Source organism: Syngnathoides biaculeatus, chromosome 3, assembly GCF_019802595.1.
Source record: "Syngnathoides biaculeatus isolate LvHL_M chromosome 3, ASM1980259v1, whole genome shotgun sequence".
Taxonomy (NCBI): domain Eukaryota; kingdom Metazoa; phylum Chordata; class Actinopteri; order Syngnathiformes; family Syngnathidae; genus Syngnathoides; species Syngnathoides biaculeatus.
In genome coordinates, this window is record NC_084642.1 from 39,024,758 (window position 1) to 39,050,549 (window position 25,792).

At 46.3% G+C, this 25,792-nt stretch overlaps 2 protein-coding genes across 6 annotated transcripts in view; one reads left to right on the forward strand and one right to left on the reverse strand.

The window, feature by feature from the left end:
* tp53bp1 (tumor protein p53 binding protein, 1) overlaps positions 1-25,792 on the reverse strand; it is a 92,638-nt gene that overhangs the window by 65,392 nt on the left and 1,454 nt on the right. For 4 of the 5 annotated variants that reach the window (XM_061815758.1, XM_061815757.1, XM_061815759.1 and 1 more), the window contains exons 1-2: positions 12,832-13,162; positions 129-335 (exon numbers count right to left, since the gene is read on the reverse strand). In XM_061815758.1, the coding sequence (XP_061671742.1) occupies positions 129-335; positions 12,832-13,008 (384 nt within the window). In that variant the 5' untranslated portion in view covers positions 13,009-13,162. Of the gene's footprint in view, positions 1-128; positions 336-12,831; positions 13,163-25,792 lie in introns of those variants that run through there. The other variant, XM_061815760.1, reaches the window with a different exon arrangement.
* On the forward strand, positions 13,044-22,777 carry LOC133498644 (uncharacterized). Its single transcript, XM_061815768.1, has 2 exons — positions 13,044-15,111; positions 21,326-22,777. Exon 1 carries the CDS (start codon positions 13,044-13,046, stop codon positions 13,698-13,700), a length of 657 nt encoding a protein of 218 aa, XP_061671752.1. The 3' UTR covers positions 13,701-15,111; positions 21,326-22,777.

Consider the following 25,792-nt stretch of genomic DNA (forward strand, 5'->3'; position numbering starts at 1 on the left):
GCCTAACAAGTCAACTGTGATTTCCTTTACTTCGTTTTGCGTCACTGTATACAACAGAGCATAGCAGCCATGCTGTCTAGTCAATGGTTGTGACGAGAAGGCGTATTGTTTCGCCATACACCGCTTACCAAGACCGGGCTACACGCGCTGGGCTGCAGGTTTGATAGACGCCGGACCAGCACCGCTCGGTAGCTACTATCTGGGTCGTCTTCCAAAGCGACGCTGTCTGGTTGGGAGTCCTCCACGATGAGACACGGGTTGTCCAGTTGAGGCAGGCTGGAGCCCAATTCACTTCCGCCGGGATCCATGAAGTCGGGCCGTGACCAGGATACTGACTGACGACGACGACACACAAAGAAACGTGTGAACGAGTCGTCAGTTGTGATTTTGCTTCGTAAACAAACGGTGCACTTCCGCGAAACTGTCCAACCGTCAATGTAAGTACAGAAGATAGTGTACTTTGTTGGGTATAGTCTAGTGTGTCTGGTAGATCTACACATTCACACACCTCTCTTGAGCGCGGCCAAATTGAGCTTGTGTTCGTGAACGATTCCTCCAAAACGAATCTTTTTAGTGATCGAACTGAAAAGAATCAGTTGATGAAAAGATTATCTCATTTTGATTGGCCACCGCACGTCTCCTAGAGGCAAGCGAGTCGCCTGGGAGCGGAAACGGAACTGTTGAAGCGATCGCTCACCTCTGAATATTCAGTGAATGACCAATGAGCATCCCGCGTGCAGCTGGGGGCGGAACTAATTGTAACTGCCAGCATATCACTCACTTCAGCGAATGACCAATGAACAGCCAGCGTCATGTAGAGCCATTCTGGAAGAAGAGGAACTAAGTGAACTGAGTGATTCGTTACGGAAGTAGTGTCTTGAGGAAGCGAGTGATTCATTCACTAAACTGATCACTGAGTAATTGAGTGATTCTTTCCTGACCCGGTGTACTGAAGAACTGAAGTCATTAGTTCTGGGGTGGAGCTAAAGCAAACAGTGATTCTTCATTTAAATTATCAACTGAGGAACTGCAGGGTGATTTTTTTTTCATTTGTGATTTGCTTTTATTTGCCAGAGGATCGATTTAGTACGCAAATTCTAAGTGATTTTTAACAGCAAGCCCTGATGTCCTCGGGATGGCTTTCACCGGATTCCTCTTCAAGCTAATGGCAAAGTTTGAGGCAGTGAAGTCCATAAAAAGCATTTAAAATGACTAAGTAATCAATATATGTACACACACATATTCTCTCTTTCTTTTATGCAATTATAGGCATTTTGATTTCATAATAATACGTTAAGAATGACTGGGCGGCACGGTGTTGCAGCTGTAGAGAGTGAGTATAATGGTAGAAGGGTGTTGAGGATGGGGCTGCCAGGCAAAAGAGCAAGAGAAAGACCAACGAAAAGGTTGATGGATGTTGTGAGGGAGGACATGAGGACAGTGGTGTGAGAAGAGGATGCACGAGATGGGCTTAGATGGAAAAAGATGACATGCTGTGGCGACACCAAACGGGACAAGCCAAAAGAAAAAGATTCGTATTTTGTATGAGGAATATCTAAACCTTGATGTAAAATGTCCACCAATTCTGGAATGACCCACAATACACGAGATGTCTTTTTCCTTTTCCCTTTACAGTGAAGAAAATAAGCATTTGAACAAACTGTTATTTTGCAAGTTCTCCCACTTAGAAATCATCCAGGGGTCTGAAATTTTCATCGTAGTTGCAAGTCCACTGTGAGAGATAATCTAAAAAAAAAATCCAGAAATCACAATGTATGATGTCATAATTTAATTGTGTAAAACAGCTGCAAATAAGTATTTGAACATGTGAGAAAAAGAATGCTAGATGATAGACAGGTGTTCAAATACTTATTTGCAGCTGTATCACACAAATAAATTGTTAAAAAATATTGTGATTTCAAGATTTTTTTTTTTTAGATTATCTCTCTCTCAGTGGACATGCACCTACTATGAAACTTTCAGACCCCTCCATGATTTCCAAGTGGGAGAAAGCAATATACAAGGGTATTTAAAACCTTATTTACTTCACTGTATGTAAAAGAAGTGAATTGGTCAATGTACGAATCTTAAAAACTGATTCGTGTGATTCAGTACACTCAAGAATTGCAATGCCCATTACTTGCTCATTGGTTTGACCAATAATGTGATGTCATTTTAGCCTTTTGCTTGATTTCATGGTTTATAAATATTTAAAACTTTTAGTTTATGTGAATGATACTACGTTGATTTTATTGCTGTGCAATTGTTTACACCATATAGAAACATACAGAAAACTAAAATAATGTACTGTATCTTGAGGGTAATTGGACTCTTAATTGGTGTGTATATGAGTATGAATGATTGCTTGCACCGCCACTGGATGGCGGCAAGTTCTATTCTAGAGTGGCAAAAAGTAAAACTACAGATACTCCTTACAAAAAACTGAAATGTAGAAGTATTGATTCAACTTCTGTATTTACATAAAAAGAAAAAGAAAAAAAAGTGCAAACTTTGAAATTCACGTATACAGACTTTCCCCATAAAATTGCCTGTCATGGGAATTGGAATTTTTTTCCCCATAATTCCATTGAAATAGTTAACCTTTCGTAGATTATAGATTCAGATCCCACAATGAAAGCAGTTATTAATATTTATTTTTACATAGTTTGGTCTTCTAGTGCATAAGGGAGGACCCATAGATCACTGGTTAGAGTATTGGTTTGATAAACCAGGGGTCGTGAGTTCGTTACTCACTGGGAGCCTCCACTCCCCAAGAGGGGTTTGCGTCAGGAAGGGCATCCAGCGTAAAACTGTGCCAAGCAAATATGAGCATTCATCTAAGATGACACGCTATAGCGACCCCTAACGGGACAAGCCGAAAGAGACTTAGTAGGTCCTCTAGCTCATAAAACCAAGGAAATCAGGAATTCAAACAATTGGAATACCGTGAAGAAATCACCATTTCCTTCAGTTTTGTATAAAAAAAAGAAACATTAGGGTCCCAGCAAATGATAATTTTGTATGTTCACAAAAATATTTGAATTTTCAATACTTGGTTGGTAATCCTTTTGCTTTAATCTGTCTCAATACACTGTGGCATTGAGACACTCACCCTGTGGGATGCCTGGGAGTTATGAGAGCCCAGATTTCCTTAATGCTTGCCGTCAATTTTTCTTTGTTTTTTTGGGTCTGGTGCACTTAATTTTCTGTTCCATATATTCTCAATAGGGTTTGGACAGAGCGAGTTGGCTGGCCAGTCAAGTTCTGATGCTATGGGCATCAAACCATGTTTTGTTGCTCCTAGCAGTATGGACAGGGGTGAGGTACGACTGAAAGATGAAATCTCCATCTCCATACAAATCCTCAGCAGAAGGAATCATGAAGTCCTCTACAATGTTCTGGTTGACTGTTGCAGTGACCTTGGATTTAAGAAAGCAAAGAAAGAGTGCACAATGCACCCCAAGTCAGTTCTGTTTTCCACCTAGATTCCTCCAAACCCTTGGACCTTCTTCATTTCCTTTCAGTCTAAACCACTGAAGTCTGCTCTCTTGAACCTTGTCTCCAAAACATCTGACTTTGGCTGTCTAATGAGATCATTTGTAATCCTATCCAACCTGCTCACTCCAAGAGAGAACCTCAACATCTTCATTTCTGCCACCTCCAGCTCTGCTTCCTGTTGTCTCTTCATTGCCACCGTCTCTAATCTGTACATCATGGCTGGCCTCAACACTTTTATAAACCTTTGAGCTTGATTGCCAAATAAAAGGCATAAATGGGAAAAGAGGACCTTGGACCGCTGGCCAGCAGTCGAGTACTACGCCTTGGCCCAGTTAAGACTTTTTCTATGTTGGCTCAGGCTCAGAAACAACTTTACCTAAGGAACACAACAGTTGTAGCCCATCCCCTGGATTCGTCTGATTGTAGTGGTTTTTGGAGCTGTGACTCCCACCTCATTCCACTCTTTCTTGATCTCTCCGGCTCATTCCACTCTTTCTGCATCTTTGCTGGATTCTTGAATTTGATAATTCGCTGAAGTCCACAGTTATTACTTCGGCTGGTGCATCTGCCACATTCTGTCCTTCCACTTGACTTTCCATTGTTATTCTTGGACACAGTGTGCTGTGAACAGCTACAAACTTTTGTGCATTGCCCATCCTGTGGATGGTATCAATGATGCTCTTCTGGCCTGTTGTCATGTCTGCAGTCTTTCCTATAGTGAACCCAACTGAGAAAATTGAACCAAACGGGAAGCAATTTAATGACACCTGGGAAACCTGTGCAGGTGTCCTGTGTCCTGTGCTGCATCCCAGCCAGAATGTGCCTCCAGCGGCCCTGATGTGAATGGACTTTTGAGACCACTGATATACATAATCAGGCGAAAAACTGTATTACCAAAAAAAAAAAATCTGTTTAAAACACTGGCAATTTTGAGTCACAGGCCTTGCCATGTCTCAACAGGAGGGATGGTAATGGTAGATATTATACAGACATGTTCGCACCTTTGGATTCAATTCTTACTCAAAAAATTTTTGTAGATCATGTCTTAATTGCTGCAAACACAATACTCAAGGGAACTGCAGACCTAAAAGAGGGCAGTTTCCCTAAGGTAGTCAGCCTTTCCAGTTTTTACACATTAATTTTATTGAGTTAAACAGCATTACAAATGTTGTTTAGTATTGATCTGGCCCTTATCTAAATGGGTGGAGATTTTTCCATGTACAAGTGCTGGTGCTAACCTTACTGTGGCAAAGTTCTTGTATAAATATATTATTCCTTCTCATGGCATCACAGAAAAATTGTATGGCAACAATGTGGCACATTTTGTCAAGTATCTGCAAATCTAGAAATAACTTAAAAAAAAAAATCATTGTGCACTAGTGGAACGAAGCATTGGGACAGTGAAGTCTTGATTAAGGAAAACTACATTTAGTAAAACTGTATATGAAAATAACCCCAACAGATAAAGGATTGTTCCCATTTGAAATAGTATCTAGTAGATTAGATTAGATTAGATTAGATTGCCAATGCAGCAGTCAGAACAAAATACTTTAAGTGATTGGTTGAAAGAGACGCTGCTAAATAAAACTGTGAAAGAAGTAAATGATCTGCCGCCTACTGTGCCTTCTTCACAGGTGCTGTTGGTGTCCATTGGTGATTGGGTCCTGAGAAAAGTCATCAAGAGGAAGTGTTGGTCCTCACTTCGCTGGGATGGTAAACTCCCATGGTGATAAAGATAGCACAACGTCCCACATGGTTACACTTGTCCCACTGCAAGCCTGTGGCTCCCTTTTCATTCAACGACGAGTAGTGGTGGAAGTCGGGCTACAAAGGGCGGGGTAGCAATAGGCTGCCCTGGTCTCACACCGGTGAAGAATTGAGCTGATCAGCGCTTCAGCATGTTAGGTAAAGGAGAGCCACTATTGGGACTGCTGGCCTTCGTGCTGTTGGGACCATGGCTCCTCCGCACTGGCCAGTCTGGGACTGTACGTGTTTATCACTGGATCTATGGACATGAATCATCATGGAGCAAGGACAATCCCACCTCTCCAATGGACGCCAACGCCTGGTATTCTTATGTGAATATGGTGTCCCTCCGTGGACAACCAATGACAGATCAACAAGTGTGGTGAAGCTGGACCTACACAGATGCCCCGCCATGAAAAGAAGTGTGCAGCAGCGACGAGTCCGACAATGCCAGCAATCCCACCTACTGGTCCCAGACTTCATGCCAGGCCAGGAGAGAATGCAGAGAGAAACCATCTGAGGTCTTCAGGATGGACCTGATCACCACCATGGAGGTGCATGACTCGTACCAACTCAATGCAGAGGATTACTACGTCCTGGCCGATCCATAGAAGCAGAAGCGAGACAAAGAGTATCCACGTGCCCGTTAGCCCGCAATCCATCCCGGACCCGTGGCCCAGGTGCTAACTGACAAAAGCAAGGAAGTCATGTTCATCAGGCCCAAGAAGCTGATCTGCGCATCTGCCACCCTGGTCCTCAGTTATGTGGACATCAGAACTTTGGCGGAGGGCATGTGTCACTACGACCTCAATGAGGAAGACGTCACCTGGGTGAAATCAATGAGGACTTTGCAAGGTTGACCCTTCTGCCACTGGATGAATTTGCCATAGAATGCTGAGCACCCTTGTCATAACAACATGACACACACTACCGAGAAACAGTAGGGCCTTGGCATCGAGTACAACGAGAATGTGGTGTGGGACGTGCCAGTTCCCCAACGGAGAGGACGACAACGAGATGGTGGCAACAAGTGCAATATCTGCGTCCACGAGGTATCCTGCCAAAGTGCCAGTTGTGCCCGAAAACAGGGGATGCTATGAAGCCCACCCGCAGTGGAACCAAGTGGGTCCATGTCAGCTATGCCTTGTGCATCCCAAAGATGAGCAATGGGAACCTGGAGAAGATGGAGCACATCACCAACGTGTCGCACATTCCCAGCAACAGCCTCCACTCCAGCCTGGAGATGACCATCATCACTCAGAACGACAAAGTCAAGTTCAATTACTACTGGCCCAAGCACTTCTGGCCTTAAAGGCAGTGAGTCTGTGGAGTGGGACTCCACCAGTGAAGTTGAAAATGAGGAAAGCGTCTGGAGCAAGAAGGGCAAATTGAGAGGAAACGTTGGAGGGGACAAAGAGGACATGGCCGCCCTCGGCTTCATCCCTTTCGCCTCGTCCCCCTCATCGTTACAGTTGTCCTGTGTCTTCTTTGTAAATGTGACCCGCAGGAAAAGCGTGTCAATGTCTGAAAGATGAAATTGCAAGAGATGGAGGAGGTCTTCTACCAGTTTGTGGACGCCAAGGAAGTGGGCCGTCACCTCAAGATGACACCCAAGACAGTTGACTTCCTGTACCAGTACTAGAAGCTGAAGCACAAAGCTAACTTCAACCAGCTGCTGCTCATGCCTAAGAAGGACGGGGAGGACACCCTGGCCAGACGTGAACACGAGGTGTTGCTGAGATGACTGCAGCTATTCACGCACCTCCACCAAGACCTGGAGAGGGTGTGCAACCTGACTTGCATGGTGATGAAGATGTAAAGACTGTTTGGAAAAATACGAGCGATGGAGTGCAGGACAATGGCCTGACTTTAAATGGACAAGGACTCTGCATTGTCACCAGCAGAGATGTAGAATCTCTTGTGTTTGCCCTTACATGCCGTGAGGCGCCAAAGACTACATGACTGTCCCAATCACCAGCGAGAGTTACATCTCTAGTCATGGCTTCCACTGTCAGTGGAGGCTTTATTTCGACATCAACCGTTGCCTTTCTCCTTACATGTTTCGTGACTCCAGTACCAAGAATATCTACACTACACTTGCTTGGGCTGGTGTGTACCCCCACTTGATGAGTTCAGAAATGAGCAACGATGTTCACCCACTGTTTATTTATTATTATTATTATTATTCGTCTTGGTTCACATCCCGACCTTGGTATTTTGTTATGATGAAGTTCCTTGTATCCATAATTACTGTTCTGGTTTTTTTCTGCCTTTTCATGATGTGTATAATCACACGTTTGAAATCTATGATGGTTCGAGCAAGGTCAAATGTCTTTGTGAACTATGCCCTCCTACAACAAGTAGACCGTGATTATATGCAGCTACAGCCAAAAGGAAACTTTTGATGCCTTTTATACACAAGTATAAATTGTGAACTTTCTGAAAATGCAACAGCCTTCTGATGTCCCCATTCGTATTTCCAAAATGATAAATAGGAGGGAAATGTTAAAGAAATCATTAATATGTTCTCATTTTGTACATACTGTAGTTAGTTACACATCACCATCTAACTTCTACCTTTGAACTCATTGTCTTGAAAACAGATGTCATCAATCAGATGTAATCAATCAGACAGATGTAGTCAATCAAACAGTCACACACACACACATACACTCATCATGTGATTTATGTGAATAAAAAGAAGCTGCAAGGGGACACGAGTTGGAGTTGGTTGGAAGCAGAGCGAAGTCCTGTCGCTCCCCTTGCAGCAAGTAAAACTTGAAGCCTTGTCTGTTCGCCTTCCTTTAATATAGTCAAGCTTTTTAAACATGACACACATTTCACAAAGTTTAAGTATGTAAAGGACACTGTCTCCCTTTTTCAGTTTTATACACTACTCTGTCTCTTTTTACAAGATAGGGACTAGTATTCTCAAGGTTTTGCTTCTGCCACAGTCACCTAGATGCACATTTCACCCATTCCTCATGAGTGTGTGAGTTTCCTACTCAGCAGAGATGTCTTCACTCCTTCGGCTTCCCATGAACCCTCAGTCTCCAGATGCAGAGGCGAGGCCCAGTCCCAGATAGGGTCTTAAAGTACCACTGACACCAAAATATACATTTTAAAATAGGTATTGCTATCAAATTTACATATAATATTAATCACTTTGATGATAATATGAGCCAGAAAAAGTGAGCTGGGAGCGTTTTATAAAAGCGCAAAGTTGTGGCGGCCATATTTTCTGTGACGTCATGTGACATCTCGTGCAGGAATCCCATTGGGGCAGCCATCGACAACACGCTGTGCCAAATGCAACGGCAGATGATCGAGAGCGATTTTTGGATTTTTCCAATGCCCCTTCTGAGAGTGAAGCTCTTTTTGAGGAAAAGAACATCTCAGAAGCAAGTGAAGCAACATATCGTTTCGAGCCATATTTAGATGATATGCGGATCCCTTCTAGCAACTTCCAGAATTTTTACCGGAAATAACCTTCGTTCGAATTTGGTGACTATATGTCATTTGACTAGTTATCTCGTGTTACTTACACGCTACTAAACTGTGTATTTCTATTTTGTGTTGTATTGTATTGTATGTGATCAATTTGTCTGAAATGCAATACAAGTGTTATGTTATATTGTGCTGGTTTGACCAAGGAGATTTATTCTAGATTTACACGTAACATATGCTATAAACTGTGAGAAAAATTAGTCCCACCCAACTATTGCTTTTTTTGTTTTTAAATAGCTCTATACTCACCTAGCTGTCATTTGGAACACACAAAGGTCTTGCCCTTTGCACATGTGCAATCCATTTGTCACGATGAATTGGGTCTTTTGGAAACATGGTGAATTATGTCCTATCCCCATATTTTGTCATGACTACATAATTTCCTCATGTCCGCAGTGGAGCTTTGTTCGGTAGCCAGATGTGTCCTTGAGCACATCTCTGCACGTAGGCTAACCTTGATGAACTGCATACTGGTCACTTTGTAATAATCCATTGCAAGCTAGAACCGGTTGAGACAGAAACCCTAAGTCTAAGTGGAAAGCCCCGATCTCACGCCACAGGTTTGATACACCCAAAATATGTCACTTGTTTTGAGTTGAACAAGAAGTTGGTTCTTGTTCAACTCAAAACAGTCGACAGAATTTTAATGGCGGGAGATGAAAAAAACGATATATGGCAACAACATTTGCCCGGACATCGACTCAATCCCTAGAAACCTCAGGTATCTTGGGATCCGCCTCAAACGACCAATGTAAATCTGAGGTTTACCGGTTAGACGTTTATAAAACAGGACACAGAAAAGAAGCAAAGATACTCAGTTCAATTTTGAAAACTCGCGAGAGAGAGGAGAGAAACTGTCTCGTACAATTCACTACTCTAGTCTCTGATTATCCTCTCCACAACACCTCGATTGATTTGGTTTCAAACACGCCTTATTTATATGGGTGCTAAGAAAGGAGGCGGGGGAGCAAAACATAGTTCGAACACAGTGTAAATCTATGTTTATGTGTGTGTGCATCTGTGTGGAAGATTACTGAGTACATGTGTGGTCAAGTTTGCAATAACTTCTTTGACAGATGTTACTTGTGAATTTAAGACAAAAATCCGCAAACTCAAATCAGCAAAATATGACAAAATCATAATTAGAACTTTGCTCAACAGAAAGGGCCGAATATGCAGCTTGAGGTTTTCCCTTTAAGACTATTTGCAATAGCATAGTCCATGACTCTTTAGGCCACTTCAGATTTTCAGCAACTTTCTAAAAGTAGAGGAAGAATTTATCAACTTCTTTTTCATTGAAAGGAGGGACCATTGTGTCATACCGTGTAATCTCAAAACATGAAGAACTGACCGAAACAGAGGACCTTTCAAGTTTCTTAAATTCAATCTCTTTGTCACACTCAAATTTTTTAAGTTCTATGTCTTTCCTTCCTCTCTCTTTTTCAATCTGAAGTTGTACACACACACAACACAGACAACAGGCACTCCTGGATCTAACCGTTCTTCTGATTAGATGTTCTTATTCTTGTGCTATCTCATGTTAACTGGCTGCCATGTTATCTGGAGCAGAGCAAACCATTGCTCAATGCAAGCAGAAGCAGTTTTTTCATTGCAGCAAATGTATGATAATTATATTTACAATTATTCTTACACAAGGTGATCAGAGAGACAGGCAGGAGAGAACTTGGTGTGTCTTCTGGGAGAAAAAGGGAGAAGGAGATTGGTGGTGGACCCCCAAAATATATAAAATCATACAAAGAAAGAGCTTAGCAAAGAAGAAATAGGACACTGAGAGGACGGCGGAGAGGCAAAACAAATACATTGAGGTGTGACGTAGGGAATAGGGAGAGGTTGCGAAGGCTAACAAAGAGGCAATGACGACATGTAAACCAAGTTGAACACGAAAGAAGGACCAAAGGATCTCTACAGGTTGGCCAGACAGAGGGATAGAAATGGGAAGGATGTGCAATTGGTAAGGATGATTAAAGATAGAGATGGAAATGTGTTGACTGGTACCAGTAGTGTGCTAAATAGATGGAAATAATACTTTGAGAAGTTGATGAATGAAGAAAATAAGAGAGAAGAAAGAGTGCAAGAGGCAAGTGTGATGGACCAGGAAGTGGGAATGTTTAGTAAGGGGGAAGTTAGAAAGGCATTCTTATTCTTCTTGTTTTTCCTTTTGGCTTGTCCTGTTATGCAGAGCTATGGAAACTACACTATATACCATACTATACTATGCTATATACTACTATATACTATAGTATAGAGGAATAAAGTTGATGATCCACACAAAGAAGTTAGAAGTACAGAGAAGGTCAGAAAGAGCTACATTGTGTCCTTGTGGATCTAGAGAAAGCCTGCATGCTTAAGTCTGGTGTGGCGGAGAAATATGTTAGAATAGTGCAGGACATGTATGAGGAGAGCAGAACAGTGGTGAGGTGTGTCGGAGGTGTGACAGAAGAATTCAAGGTGGAGATGGGACTGCATCAGGGATCCGCTCTGAGCTCTTTCCTGTGGTAATGGATAGGCTGACAGATGAGGTTGGACTGGAATCCCCTTGGACCATGATGTTCACAGATGATATTGTGATTTGCAGTGAAAACAGGGAGCAAGTGGAGGAATACTTAGAAAGGTGGAGGCATGCACTGAAAAGGAAAGGAATGAAGATTAGTGAAAGTAAAACAGAATATATGTGCGTGAATGAGAGAGGTGGAGGGGAAAGAGTGAGGCTCCAGGGAGAAGAGTTAGCGAGGGTAGTTGACTTCAAATACTTGGGGTTAACAATCCAGAGCAATGGTGAGTGTGGTTAACAAGTGAAGAAACGGGTTCAAGCAGGTTGGAACAGCTGGCAGCCAGACACCGATACAAAGTCCGCATCACTGCAGACGTTGCACCGATCCGTCTGTCGATCTCCAGCTCCAGGAGGTATCAGGGGGTTCGGTACCCCATACTCCCGAAGAACCCCCCACAAGACTCCCCGAGGGACATGGTCAAACACCTTTTCCAAGTCCACAAAACACATGTAGACTGGTTGGGCGAAATCCCAGGATCCTGCCGAGGGCGTGGAGCTGTTCCACGGCCAGGACAAAAACCACATTGCTCCTCCTGAATCTGAAATACGATCTTAGCAGGGAGGCTGAGAAGTGTGATCCCCCTATAGATGGAACACACCCTCTGGTGCCCCTTCTTAAAATTTAACATTAAAGGGCCACTGACACCTAAAACATAAAATTTAGTATGTTGTTAACCAAAACAAATCAGCTCGCATGGACTCATCCATTTGTTCACAGCATGTCAGAATGATACCGTGTATTATTTTTTTCATCTCCTGCCATGAAAATTCTGTCGACTGGTTTGAGTTGAAGAACCAGGAAGTGATGTTTTTTTGCAGGAGCAGGCTCGAGTGTTTATATTGGTTTGTACCTATTGTACCCTCAAGAAATTACCCATTTTTTCTGTGTGTTGGCCAAAATGCCGCCTCGTTGATTTTGCTCAAACATTTGGATTCACTCTTCACACGTTTCCAAAAGAGCCGATTCGTCTTGAAAAATGGATTGCACAGGTGCAAAGGAAAAGAGTTCTGTGTGTTCTAAATGACAGGTAGTTGTGTATAGAGGTATTAAAAAATAGTTGGGGGTGACTAATTTCTCCCACAGTTTACAACATATGTTACATGATAATTTAGAATAAATCCCCTTGGTCAGACCAGCAAAGTATAACAAACCACTTGTATTGCGTTTAAGACAATTTAATCACACACAATACAATACAAGACAAAACAAGAACAAAATAGAAGTACAAAGACAGTTTAGTAGCGTGTAACACGAGTTAACTCACCAAACGGCGGATAGTCTGTCACGACCCATCGATACGGAGATAGGACCCAATGCAGGAGTCGGGAGACGCAGAGGTAATTCGGGAAAAACATTTATTATTCCAAGGTCGGGGATCGGGCAGGCAGACAGGTGCAGGAGCGGTAGTCAGGATGTTGGGCGTGGAGGGCAGGTCCGCGGGCAGGCAGGAGTCAGTACACGGGAGATCGATCAAAGAAGGCAAAATTGTCAAAGAAGTCAGGCTTACGAGGTTGGTCGGAGAACAGGGGGATGTCGGTTCACACTTGCATACGATCAGAGATACGGGAGTGCTGGTCCCCATGGTCCTATATACACCGGGGCCAATCAGCAAGCATGAGGCGCAGGTGCGCACCTCCCAATCAACGCGGCTGCGCGGGAACCTGTACAGCCAGGGCTGGACCATGACAAGAACCCCCCTCTAAGGCACGGCTCCCAGACATGCCTAAACAAAAGAAAAAGACACAAAAATTAACAAGTCCAGGGGCAGGTGGAAGGGGGTCCGGAGGAGGGCACCCCCCCCTAACCCCAGCCGGTACTCCTGGACAGGAACGTGAGGCGCTGGGGAACCGTCGCCGCCGTCTGCTGGACAGGAACGTGAGGCAGCTGGGGAACCGTCACCACCTCCTGGACAGCAACGTGAGGGAGCAGCACCATCGCCAACTCCTGGACGGGAGCGTGAGGCGGCGGCGGCATCACCACCTCCTGGACGGGAACGTGAGGCGGCGACGATGCCATCACCACCTCCTGGATGGGAACATGAGGCGGCGGTCGAGCCATCACCACCTCCTGGACGGGAACGTGAGGCGGCGCCGGCGGCGCCATCACCGCCTCCTGAACAGCAACGTGAGGCCGCTCCGGAGCCATCGCCACCTTCTGGACGGGAACGTGTGGGTGTGCCAGTCGCAGTCGAAGCAGGAGTGTGGAGCGACCGCGGACCGGTTGCCACCGGTACTCCTGGACACGGACAAGAAGCAGCTGCGAAGACATTGCCACCTCCTGGACAGAAAGGTGAGGTGGCGGCGGATCGGTCTCCACTGCCACGTGAGTTCTGCTCAGCAGCGGATCAGTGGCCAATGCAGCGTGAGCCTGCAGTGAAACAGCCAAAACCGCTACATGGGCGTGGCGAGGTGGCGGATCCGTTCCCACTCCAACGTGCGCTTGGCTCGGAAGCGGATCAGTGGCCACCGCAGCGTGAGCCTGCAGTGAAACAGACAAAACCGGGGTGTGGGCGTGGCGGTGCGTCGGTTGCCACAACGGCGTCAACGAGAGTAAGCAACGAGTCCGCTGTAACCGTGACGTCGGTGTAGCTCGGCTGATTCTCCAATCCCTGTTGAACCTGGGCCGTGAGGATCGCCGATTCGGCACTCTGCCGCTCTATCTCCGCCCGCATTTTGCGGTAGAACACCTCGTGATTTAGCGGCCCCTCCTCCCTCTGCGGGTCTGCTAGTTTAACCATTGCCGGTGAGGAGTGGGTGGATGAGGACGGCGTCTTTGTTGCCGCGCAGCGCAAGGCACATGGGAGCGCCCAGCCTGGGCGTCTCCTCTGGCCACCACGCGGGGGACCCCCCGGGTAGATGGCATGAGTCGGGAGACACAGACGCAATTCGGGAAAAACGTTTATTATTCCAAGGTCGGGGATCGGGCAGGCAGTCAGGTGCAGCAGTGGTAGTCAGGACGTCGGGCATGGAGGGCAGGTCCGTGGGTAGTAAAGGAAATGAAATGTATAAAAGTTAATCAACAAGGCGATGTATTTGCAATACTGCTTAATGTGTGAAAGTCTGTGGATGAAAAGTTGCAGTGTGAGAATGTGGCAAGAAAGTGATTACAGCAGATAGTGTGCTAGAACGGAATGTTCTCGACGGTTGGGTGGTGATGACCACAATCAGCAGGTGTGACGCGACGCGACGCTTGACCCAGGCGACGACGCTTGACCTAGAGGGAGACTGGAGCAACAAAACATCAACAACCGCAGGCGGGAGGAGTTGGGCCACCATCCTGCGGACCAAAGAAGACCAATGAGAGAGCGCCAAGGATAACTGCAGGAGACACATAACCAATAGTGAATTAGTAGATTGTACTTTTAAATTGTCCTGGGCAACTCGGATGTGAAGTATGTCGGCTGGAGGGAACAGAGACGTACAGGGTTGTAATGAGAGGGACCCGAGACCCAGGTTTTTGTTGAAGGAATAAATCCACTCGCGTGTGAAAACGCCGGCTTCCTGGTTCTTTCTTTGCAAAAGAGAGCGCAAATTGTTGGATGAGTGGTGGTCGGGTAAGGTCACAATTTGGAGTCAGATGATTAACGGACTTTTATATTGATCTAAAAATAATATCCAACAATTCTTGGTGACTCCGACGTGATGCAAGAAAGGTAAAGAAATCTGGGACTTAGCGAAAACCACAGAGTCTGGGAATCAGGGTGTGGGACCCACGTCCACACCAGGTGACGAGCTAATAAGAAAGCCCCGAATCCGACCTTCCTTCCTCGAGTGGCCACATCGAAAAGGTAAGCAGAATACCTGTTACTAAAACGTCTAAATTCTTCATATTGGAGTGTGTAAATTGGAAGAGGAAGGATTATCGGAGGGGGCAATATTGTAAAAGTGTGGACGTTAGTAGGGTATAAAATCTGGGATTTACCTACTAGAATAGTTTGGAACTATTCGTGGTTAAGATACGGTGTAAAATCTGGGATTTACGTATCAGTGTGGAAGCGGTGTGAGTGGAATATCAAACTGTTGTTCTGTGTGAAAAGTGTGGATTGTGAAATGGTGAGTGAAACTAAGTGTGACAGTGGTCTCGGGTGTGAGAAGCCATATGAAGGGAACGTTGTGTGGTCGGAGATAAACGGTCATTATGTGAAATTGGAGACTCAGTTAATGAGTGGAATTGAAGGAAAGAAAATTAAGAAGGAAAGGGAGCGCAGCCACAAGGTGTTTTTGAAGTTAAAGAAAGATGAGCTGTTTCAAGGAGAGCCCGGAACGTGGGATATGTCAAAGTTGGCGAGGCAGTTATAGAAAAAGGAAAGTAGAATGTTGGCGAATATTCGAGGCTTGAAGGAAGATAAAGTTCAAGCAAGTTGGAGACAGTGTGTTAAGTTGGAGAAGGAAGTGAAAGAGTTGGAGAAAGATAGATGTGGCACACACCAGTTGGCAACGATTGCAACTGCGTTAGCGGCGATAAGTATGGAGTGTGAGGAAGTTGTGAAGAAAGTGCCTGCGTCGGTTGATAAAGTGGATGAGAGAAGAAAGACAATAGAGGGGGTAAGAGGAATCTATCCCCAGTTGCCAGAGAGCGGACAGGCTCAGCAATATGTGTTTGAGCCACCGTTGTACCCGACGGCACCAGTGATGGCCCCAGTGGTAACATTGGGTGGCCGCATGGTACTGGACGTAGAGGATGACGGGTCAAGAATGACCCCAGGCACGGTTCAGTTGATTGAGCAGGCGGTGAATAAGGAGAGAAACAGAATGCGGGGAGATCAGCATAGTCAAGTCATATCGGCCACAAGGACACCAGAGGCGGTGATAGCAGAAAGGAGGGGCACCCCAGCTGAGGGGAGCAGAAGCGCACCAGAGCAGACAAAGAAAGAGGCATCATGGAAGTTGTTTGAAGGATATAGAGTGCAATGGGAAGAAAGAGGAATATTGGATGAAGTGATGACGGGGATGACAAATTATGAGCAGGCAACGCTGGGTGATTTAAAACGCAGGGAGGTTGCACCTGAGACAGTTTGTTTTTGTGTGTTTGTTTTTTTACAGTAAATTCTGTTTGTTGAAGTAATGAAAGTGATTCATTTAATACATTTTGGTAATGCGAGAACAGCGGCACATGCTCAAGGCACTGAGTGAAGGGGAACGACAAAAGGAAATGGATGATGAGTCGCCGGGGGGGGGGGGGGCGAGGTTATAATACTCGCAGTAAGGGCAAGATGATGGCACAGCAGGAATAGGGCCAAATTATGGCACCCCTAGTGGTAACACACGGGTCGCCGCTATGAGCCCCTGGTGCTTCGGGATGTGGCTGCGTTGGTGGAGAAAATGCCACCCCTGCATAAAGGGGCACGAGCCTGGATTAATAAATTTTTGGCGGCGATGTCAGGACAGGGAGTAGCATTGGGGGATTTTAGTTAGACAAGCTATCTTGCGATCATGTTTCCTAATTCAATTACAGAATATTGAGGTGGCATCCGGCACCCGCCATTTAGGAAGTGAAACGCCACTGGCAGAGGTGTCAGATGTCATGTTTAGAGAATTGAGGGCAGCCTTTCCATCTCCAGTGGATGTGGCTCCTACAATATTTAATTACAGAAAGGATGTGACTCTGGAGCAACATTATGCTCAAGCGATGGAGCTGTGGATTGAAACCACAGGCAAACATCCAGCCAGCTATCCGGAGGCCGAGATGATGTTTAAGACGGCGATGTTGAATGGGCTCCCAAACGAGGTGCAGACGATTTTGAGGACAGATCTAGATATTCTGGTCTGCACGGAGCCGCGGTTTAAGAGGCATCTGATACATCACTGCCGGATTTATGCGGAAAAAGCAGACAAAGAACAGACGGAGACTGATGCTCTGGCGACGAGTTTGGTTAAATTACAGCTTGCAAAGTTGCATGGTGAAGCAAAGCAGGAGAAGGCAAAACAAAAGCAAATGTATCAGACTCCAGTGGGGGCTGGACGGGGCCGAGGACAAGGATTCCGTCCGTGGTGGATACAGAGGGCGTGGTCGTGGTACCTTCCCAGGTCGAGGACGGAATGGATTTGCCCCGGGGACCTGTTTCAATTGTGGATCCCCGGATCATTGGGCTCAGGACTGTTATGGCAACCCACCACCGCCGGGGCCAGAGCAAAGAAATCAGCAAGCGGGGACACAGAACCAGGGAGGGCCACAACAGCCCCGCCCTTGGCCGCAGCCGAACCCACAGGGTCAGTATTACCAGGCTGACCCATGGTACGGCCCGGACGAATAGGGGGGCCTGGGAAGCTCGGGAAGCACTAGCCAGGCAGAGCCAATGCTTCAGTTGACGGTGGTGGGTACTCCAATCCAGATGTTGGTGGACACGGGAGCAACACACTCTTCGATCAACATGCCACTGCCAAGCACAGCATTGTCGAAACAAATAACAACGTTGGTCGGCTTCTCGGGACGTCCTCACACTCTGCCTTTCACCCGGCCTTTGAAAACGGAAATCACAAATACTGGACAGAAATTGTATCATTCCTATGTCCATGCAATGGATACTCCCATTAATTTGATGGGTCGAGACATGTTAACAGCACTGAGAGCCCAAATTCTTTGTGGCAAACAGGGACTCACAATGACATTTCCTGACGGACAGGTCTTGGAATGCACCCAACCAGTGACGACAAGAGGCCAGTGGTTGATGGCCCCACTCTCCACAGTACCAGAGACTGCACGAATATACTGGGCTCGGCTGAGTCCAGAGACCCCATTAGGAGGAGGTGTCTACTCTACGTATCTACTGTGGAAACCATGGATCCAGGCTTTGGCACCGTACCACCCCCCAGTGGACCCATTGCATTGCACTCTATATTACGATAGGGATTCGGATGAAGTATATAGAGATGCATTTGAAGAAATCGAGGGAGTTGATTGGACACTACAGTCACCATGCATCTTTGTAGGCCCAGAGGGAGTGGCAGCGAATGTGCAGTTGTCACCAAAGCAAGAACAATGGTTCAAAATGGGTGAGGAAGGTCTGCCCAATGTAACACTGGCAGTGTCACCAGGCCATGAGCCCCGTCAACTGGGGCCGATGGTGAAAAGATTAACACAACAGCATTATTGGATGATAACGGAAATTCCAAATGTGTGGCACTCTGCCTCAGCTAACAGACCTCGAGTTGGTTTTTCTGGACCGCCATCATGGGTGGGAGCAGACTGATCATGAGTCCGCACAGGCTATGTTGGATCAAATGCCGCAGGCCCTGTGGTCGCAGGGACCATTTGATGTTGGTTTGTGTCATACAGTTCAGCCGATCCACTTGGAGGTTGATTGTTCCATTCCGGTCCGCCGTCCTCAATATCGATGGCCTCAGGAAGCAGATAAAGGTATGGAAGACACAGTGGCCGGATTGTGGGATGCGGGAGTGTTGGAAACATCAGCCTCCTTGTGGAACACACCCCTACGGCCAGTTCAAAAGGCGGATGGGGTGACGTGGAGGATGGCCCATGATTTGAGGCCTGTCAATGACATCACCGTAACTCCTGTTCTGCCAGTTCCCGATCCCCACCGCATCCCATCATCCTTGGACCCACAAAAACAGTGGTACAGAGTGATTGACTTGGCAAATGCGTATTTCTGCTTACCACTGGCAGAATCAATACGACACGTGTTTGCATTTACCTATAAGGGAGTGAAATTGCAGTACAAAAGACTTCCACAAGGGTTCAAAAACTCACCGCGAATTTTCAATCAGGTCCTGAAGGACTTGCTGTCCTCATGTGAGTTGCCCCAAGACTCAGCGCTCCTGCAGTATGTGGATGATCTCATTGCAGCTGAGACATCTCAACAGTGCATTGAAGCCACACGAGCAGTGCTGGTCAAGCTCGCTGACCTGGGCTTTAAGGTGTCGAGGAAAAAGTTGCAGTGTTGTCGTAGGTCTGTGGTTTTCTTGGGACGCGTAATCACACCAGCCGGTTTGGCCATGTCCCCAGATCACCGCAGTTCCAGATTGCAGCACCCATGTCCGGAAACAGTGCAGGACATGCTGTCATTTTTGGGGCTGTGTGGCTATAGCAGAGCCTACATCCTATGTTATGTGGACAAAACAGCAGGCCTGCGGGCTCTGGTTAAACAACAGGGGGTCCGGAATTTGAAAGCCACCCTGCAGTGGACGCCGGAGGATGATGCATTGTTTGTACAATTAATTCAGGAATTGGCATTTGCAGCAGCCCTGGCCACACCAGATTACAGCAATGTAGCCATCAGCAATAAAACAGTGAACGCAGCACTGTATCAACAACATGGGCCACATAGGGCAGTGTTGATGTATTGTCATGTGCCACTAGACGGGATTGAACAGAAGCAGGCAGACTGCGTCAGGTACGCTGCCGGTCTGGCCAAAGTCTTGCAGAAAACGGCACACGTGGTTATGGGATATCCAGTCCAGGTATTGACGGACCACGCGGTATCGGCATTTGTGGCATCGGCAGCTTTTACGTTGACACGGATGATGAAGACTTTGATGGCACCGAATGTGACATACGTGCATGACTGTGTGAACATGGCCAACCACCTCCTGGAGGGAGCACATGAGTGTGCTCGGAAGGTACAGAGGGATCAAAAGGTCCGTCTGTAACCATTGGATAGTGGACGGGTTATGTTCACGGATGGGTGCTGTTGGCGTGCAAAGGATGGCACACTGCATGCGGCAGCAGCAGTGGTGGAGTGGAAAGGATCATTTTTCCTCCCGGTAACGGCTCAGAAGTTGACAATAAAACCCTCCGCTCAGGCGGCGGAGGTGTTGGCTCTGGTGTTGGCTTTGGACAACAATTGAATGTGTATAAAGATTCGGCATTTGCAGCCTCAGTGGCCCTGATTGATCTTAAAGGGTGGCTGCATAATGGCTGGTTGACAGCGAAGGGCAAAGAAATTGCCCATAAGGCTCTCATGGAGCGGTTGTATGAAGCAATTAAGGGTCCTCACGAATTGGCCATTGTAAAAGTCCCGGGACATTCGAAGGCCAACACCATGGTGGCGAAAGGTAATGAGAGGGCGAAATGATGCTGGCGACCTCTGCTAATGTTTGGAATGGGGAACCCCCAGGCCGCCCAGTGGCGCCAGAAATCACGCTGGATGACATCATGAGGGCGCAGGGGGAGTCATCTCCGGAACAGAAATCAATGTGGGTCGCCTCAGGGGCGGTCAGGCGATCGGACGGTCTTTGGGTGGGTCCCAAGGGCCAACCTGTGTTACCTGAGGGACAACTCATGACCTCGGTGTTGTCAGAGGCTCATACGGTGGCACATGTGGGGCCTCAGGCAATGCTTCCAAAACTTCGTCAGTGGTGGCACCCAAGGTTGCAAGAGGTGGTCTGGCAGTTTGTGGCGGCCTGTAACCTATGTCAAACATTTAATGCGAGGCCAACTTTAAAACCCAAGCCGGGGGCATTCTCTCCGGTGGCATGGCCTGGAGCGGAAATTGTACTTGACTTTACGGACATGATTGACAGGGTCAATGGGAAGCGGTTCCTCTTGGTCATCGTGGATTGTTATTCACGTTGGCCACAGGCATATCCGTGTTCAAAAGAAGATGCCACGTCAGTAATTAAAGCCTTGGTAACCCATTACATTCCGACTCATGGTTTCCCTGCTTTGATCAGGTCTGACAATGGTACACATTTTAACGACAGGGCGGTGGCGAAGGTGGAGAATCTCTTAGGCCTCAAGCATCGTTTTGGGTGTGTGTACCACCCTCAGAGCCAAGGCAAAGTAGAGAGGGTTAACAGGAATCTAAAGGAAAAATTGGCTAAACTCATTGTCCAGACAAAGATGTCGTGGCTACAAGCTTTGCCCCTGGCTCTGTTGGTGGTCCGCCAAACTGTTCACAAAATTACTGGGTTTGCACCGTTCGAACTGTTAACAGGTCGCCTAATGCCAGGTCCTAGCTCCACCTTGGTTCCGCCGGCTGACTTGCTGACTCCGGATTTAACACATGCTGCGTACTGGAAGTATCTTCATGCACTTGTTTCCAGTGTGTCTGCACAGGTCACGGAAAAGGCGGCTGTCGACACTTCGTCAACACCACGGGATCCCGACATTACGCCATGCGTCTACCTCTGAGTGCTGTCCAGGAAGTGGACTGACCCTCGCTGGAAAGGACCGTTTAGGGTTCTGGCTAGAACCTCACACGCCATCCAATTGGAGACCAAGGGTCATAAGTGGTATCATTACTCGCAGTTGAGACCGGCACCTGACTTTGTACCTGACAATGGTGAGCGTGAAAGTTGACTGCCCGGACGGGCAGGTCAAGAGAGGGAAGGTGAAGATGATCATGATTGAGTCTAAATCAAAGATGTCAACAATGTCAACAATTTCTGTGCCTGAAAAACAATTAACAATGTCAACAATATCTGTGTCTGGAAAACAATAAGGACGCGAATGTCTTTTACGATTACGATTTTATTGTTTTGCCTCGTATCAATATGCTTTGTGTGGACCATGCTGGCGCTTGAATCTGTTATACAGGATGAAAGAAGTGGAGTGACTGTGGACAGCAATGGAACGGTGTGGTATGAGGCACGGCAAGGTGGTGGTGCTGAGCTGACACAGACACAACAAAAACTGATGAGTTTAAAATGTAATCAACCGACACAGGTGAGCACGTGGGGGAGCCTTTTCAATTGGTACGCTGAATGGCTGAGTATGTTTGGAAGCTACAAAGGTTTGATCGGCTCTGTGCTAGTTTCTATTGCTGTGTTTGCGGCTATCATGGCGCTATGCGCATGTTGCTGTATACCATGTATTAGGTCTCTCACAGTCCGGACAATCGAGCGGACCCTGGGACCGCTCCCACCAGGTGGACAGTACATGATGCTTCCACAGAAGGACCCCAGGGAGGAGCAGACGGCTGTCGCCCTCCGGGAGTTTGGAGTGTGAATTGTCGGTGGTATGGCCTCAGTGGGCTGAGGCCATGAGAGGGAATAAAGGAAATGAAATGTATAAAAGTTAATCAACAAGGTGATGTATTTGCAATACTGCTTAATGTGTGAAAGTCTGTGGATGAAAAGTTGCAGTGTGAGAATGTGGCAAGAAAGTGATTACAGCAGATAGCGTGCTAGAACGGAATGTTCTCGATGGTTGGGTGGTGATGACCACAATCAGCAGGTGTGACGCGACGCGACGCTTGACCCAGGCGACGACGCTTGACCTAGAGGGAGACGGGAGCATCAAAACATCAACAACCACAGGCGGGAGGAGTCGGGCCACCATCCTGCGGACCAAAGAAGACCAATGAGAGAGCGCCAAGGATAACTGCAGGAGACACATAACCAATAGTGAATTAGTAGATTGTACTTTTAAATTGTCCTGGGCAACTCGGATGTGAAGTACGTCGGCTGGAGGGAACAGAGACGTACAGGGTTGTAATGAGAGGGACCCGAGACCCAGGTTTTTGTTGAAGGAATAAATCCACTCGCGTGTGAAAACGCCGGCTTCCTGGTCCTTTCTTTGCAAAAGAGAACGCAAATTGTTGGATGAGTGGTGGTCGGGAAAGGTCACAATTTGGAGTCAGATGATTAACGGATTTTTGTATTGATCTAAAAATAATATCCAACAGTAGGCAGGAGTCGCCATACGGGAGATCGATCAAAGAAGGCAAAAGTGTCAAAGGTGTCAGGCTTACGGGTCGGTCGGAGAACAGGCGGAGGTCGGTACACACGGGAATACGGGAGTGCTGGAACGGGGCATGAACCGTAACAATCTGGCGCCAGACCAGTCGTCCCCATGGTCCTATATACACCGGGGCCAATCAGCCAGCATGAGGCGAAGGTGTGGGCCTCCTAATCGGCGCGGCTGCACGGGAACCCGCACAGTCAGGGCTGGACTGGCAGGACCATGATATAGTCACAAAACTTGAACAAATGGTACTTCTAGCAAATGTTCCAGAAAGGCAGTGTGGTGTCCATGTACTTGACGCGGAGGTGGGTGGCCGCGTGCGGGGAGGAGAAAGGAGCTCTCCCCCACACTGGCCACCGGAATTTGGGCATCCCTAAATTAATTACTTTGTCCTCCTGTGTACGCTACATACACAAGACTTGAAAAGGAAATCAAGCATCGAACCTGACATTTTCAATATTTCATCAGGTTCCTTGTCCGTCTGTTGGGGAGTCTGTTGTTGAGTTAGAAGTGATCCGCATATTATCTAAAGATGGCTTGAAACGATATGGTCAAATGGCCCCGGTCCCTTCACTTGCTTCTGAGATGTTGTCTTCTTCAAAAAGAGCTTCATTCTCAGAAGGGTCGTCAGAAAAAACGGGAAATTTTTCTTGTTCATCTGCCATAGCAGGTAGCACAGCATGTTTTCTATGGAGTCTGTCCCAGTGTGACATGCATAAATGACGTTGCAGGCAATATGGCCGCCACTGGGATGTCGAGTGAGACTTCTGCAACTTTGCGCAATGGTAAAACGCTCCTCGCTCACTTTTTTCAAACTCGTATGAACATCAAAGTGAATAAAATTATATGTTGTTTTCATAACAATATCTATTTTAAAATTGATACATTTGTGTCAGTTATGCATTAAGATAAGTTAAGTTAACTTCAGTTAATTAAATAATACCAATTTTTTTTTTTTTATCATTTTAACTGTTTTATTTGAGATTCAATTTGGTCATTGAGGTGGTGGGGCAACAGAAAAATAACTATTTACCGGGTACTACAGACTTATTTGATGTTTATAAAACTATTTTCAACCACTTTTTTTTTCTTATTTTTACATTTATTTTTATATTCTTATTTGTCTCAGGACACCTAAATTTACTTTACTGCATGGTTGAGTATTTTGTATGACACTTGGGGTAAACAATACAGAGCAATGGTGAGTTGGGTAAGGAAGTAAAGAAACAGGATGGAACAATTGGCAGAAGGTGTCTGGTGTTCTATGTGACAGAAGAGTCTCTGCTAGGATGAAGGGCAAAGTATATAAAACAGTGGTGAGGCCGGCCATGATGTACAGATTAGAGATGGTGGCTCTGAAGAAACAACAGAAAGTAGAACTAGAGGTAGTCGAAATGAAGATGATGAGGTTCTCGCTCGGAGTGAGCATGTTGGATAGGATTAGAAATTAGCTCATTCGATGGACAGCCAAAATTGGGTGGTTTGGAGACAAGGTTAGAAGGAGCAAACTTAGATGGTTTGGACATGTTCACAGGCAAGAGAGTGAGTATATTGGTAGAAGGGTGCTGAGGATGGAGCTGCCAGGCAAAAGAGCAAGAGGAAGACCAAAGAAAAGGTTGATGGATGTTGTGAGGGAGGACATGAGGACAGTGATTAGTAGAGAGGAGGATGCACAAGGCAGGCTGAGATGGAAAAAGATGACACGCTGTGGTGACCCCTAACGGGACAAGCCGAAAGAAAAAGATTCGTATTTTGTATGAGGAATATCTAAACCTTGATGTAAAATGTCCTCCAATTCTGGAATGACCCACAATACATGAGATGTCATTTTCCTTTTCCCTATACAGTGAAGAAAATAAGCATTTGAACAAACTGTTATTTTGCAAGTTCTCCCACATAGAAATCATGGAGGGGTCTGAAAATTTCATTGTAGGTGCAAATGAGAGAGATAATCTAAAAAGATGATGATGTCATTACAATTTAGTTGTGTAATACAGCTGCAAATAAGTATTTGAACATGTGAGAAAAACAATGTTAATATTTTGTACAGTAGCCTTTGTTTGCAATTACAGGGGTCAAATGTTTCCTGTAGTTGTTCACCAGGTTCGCACACACTGCAGGAGAAATTTTGGCCTCAGTCCTCCACACAGATCTTCTCTAGATCAGACAGGTATCTGGGCTGTCGCTGAGAAACATGGAGTTTCAGCTCCCTCCAAAGATTTTCTATTGGGTTTAGGTCTGGAGACTGGCTAGGCCACACTAGAACCTTGATATGCTTCTTACAGAGCTACTCCTTGGTTTTCCTGGCTGTGTGCTTCGTGTCATTGTCACGTGTAAAGACCCAGCCACGACCCATCTTCGATGCTCTGACATAGGGAAAGGGGTTGTTCTCCAAAATCTCACAATACATGGCCACGGTCATCCTCTCCTTAACACCGTGCAATCGTCCTGTCCCGTGTACAGAAAAACACCCCCAAACCATGATACAACCGCCCGCATGCTCCACCGTAGGGATGGTGTTCTTGGGACACACAGTGAGTGGAATTATGACCAAAAGTTTAATTTTGGTCGCATCCGACCACAAAAAAATTTCTCCCATGACTCCTCTATATCATCCAAATGGTCATTGTCAAGCTTAAGACAGGCTTGACATGTGCTGGTTTAAGCAGGGGAACCATCCGTGCCGTGCATGATTTCAAACCATGACGTCTTAGTGGATTACCAACAGGCACCTTTGAAACAGTGGTTCCAGCTCTTTTCAGGTCATTGACCAAGTCCTGTCAAGTAGTGCTGGGCTGATTCTTCACCTTTTTAAGGATCATTAT

What these genes read in the sequence shown, in the direction of transcription:
- LOC133498644 (XM_061815768.1), top strand. Translation starts at nt 13,044, where the DNA reads ATGCCTAAACAAAAGAAAAAGACACAAAAATTAACAAGTCCAGGGGCA.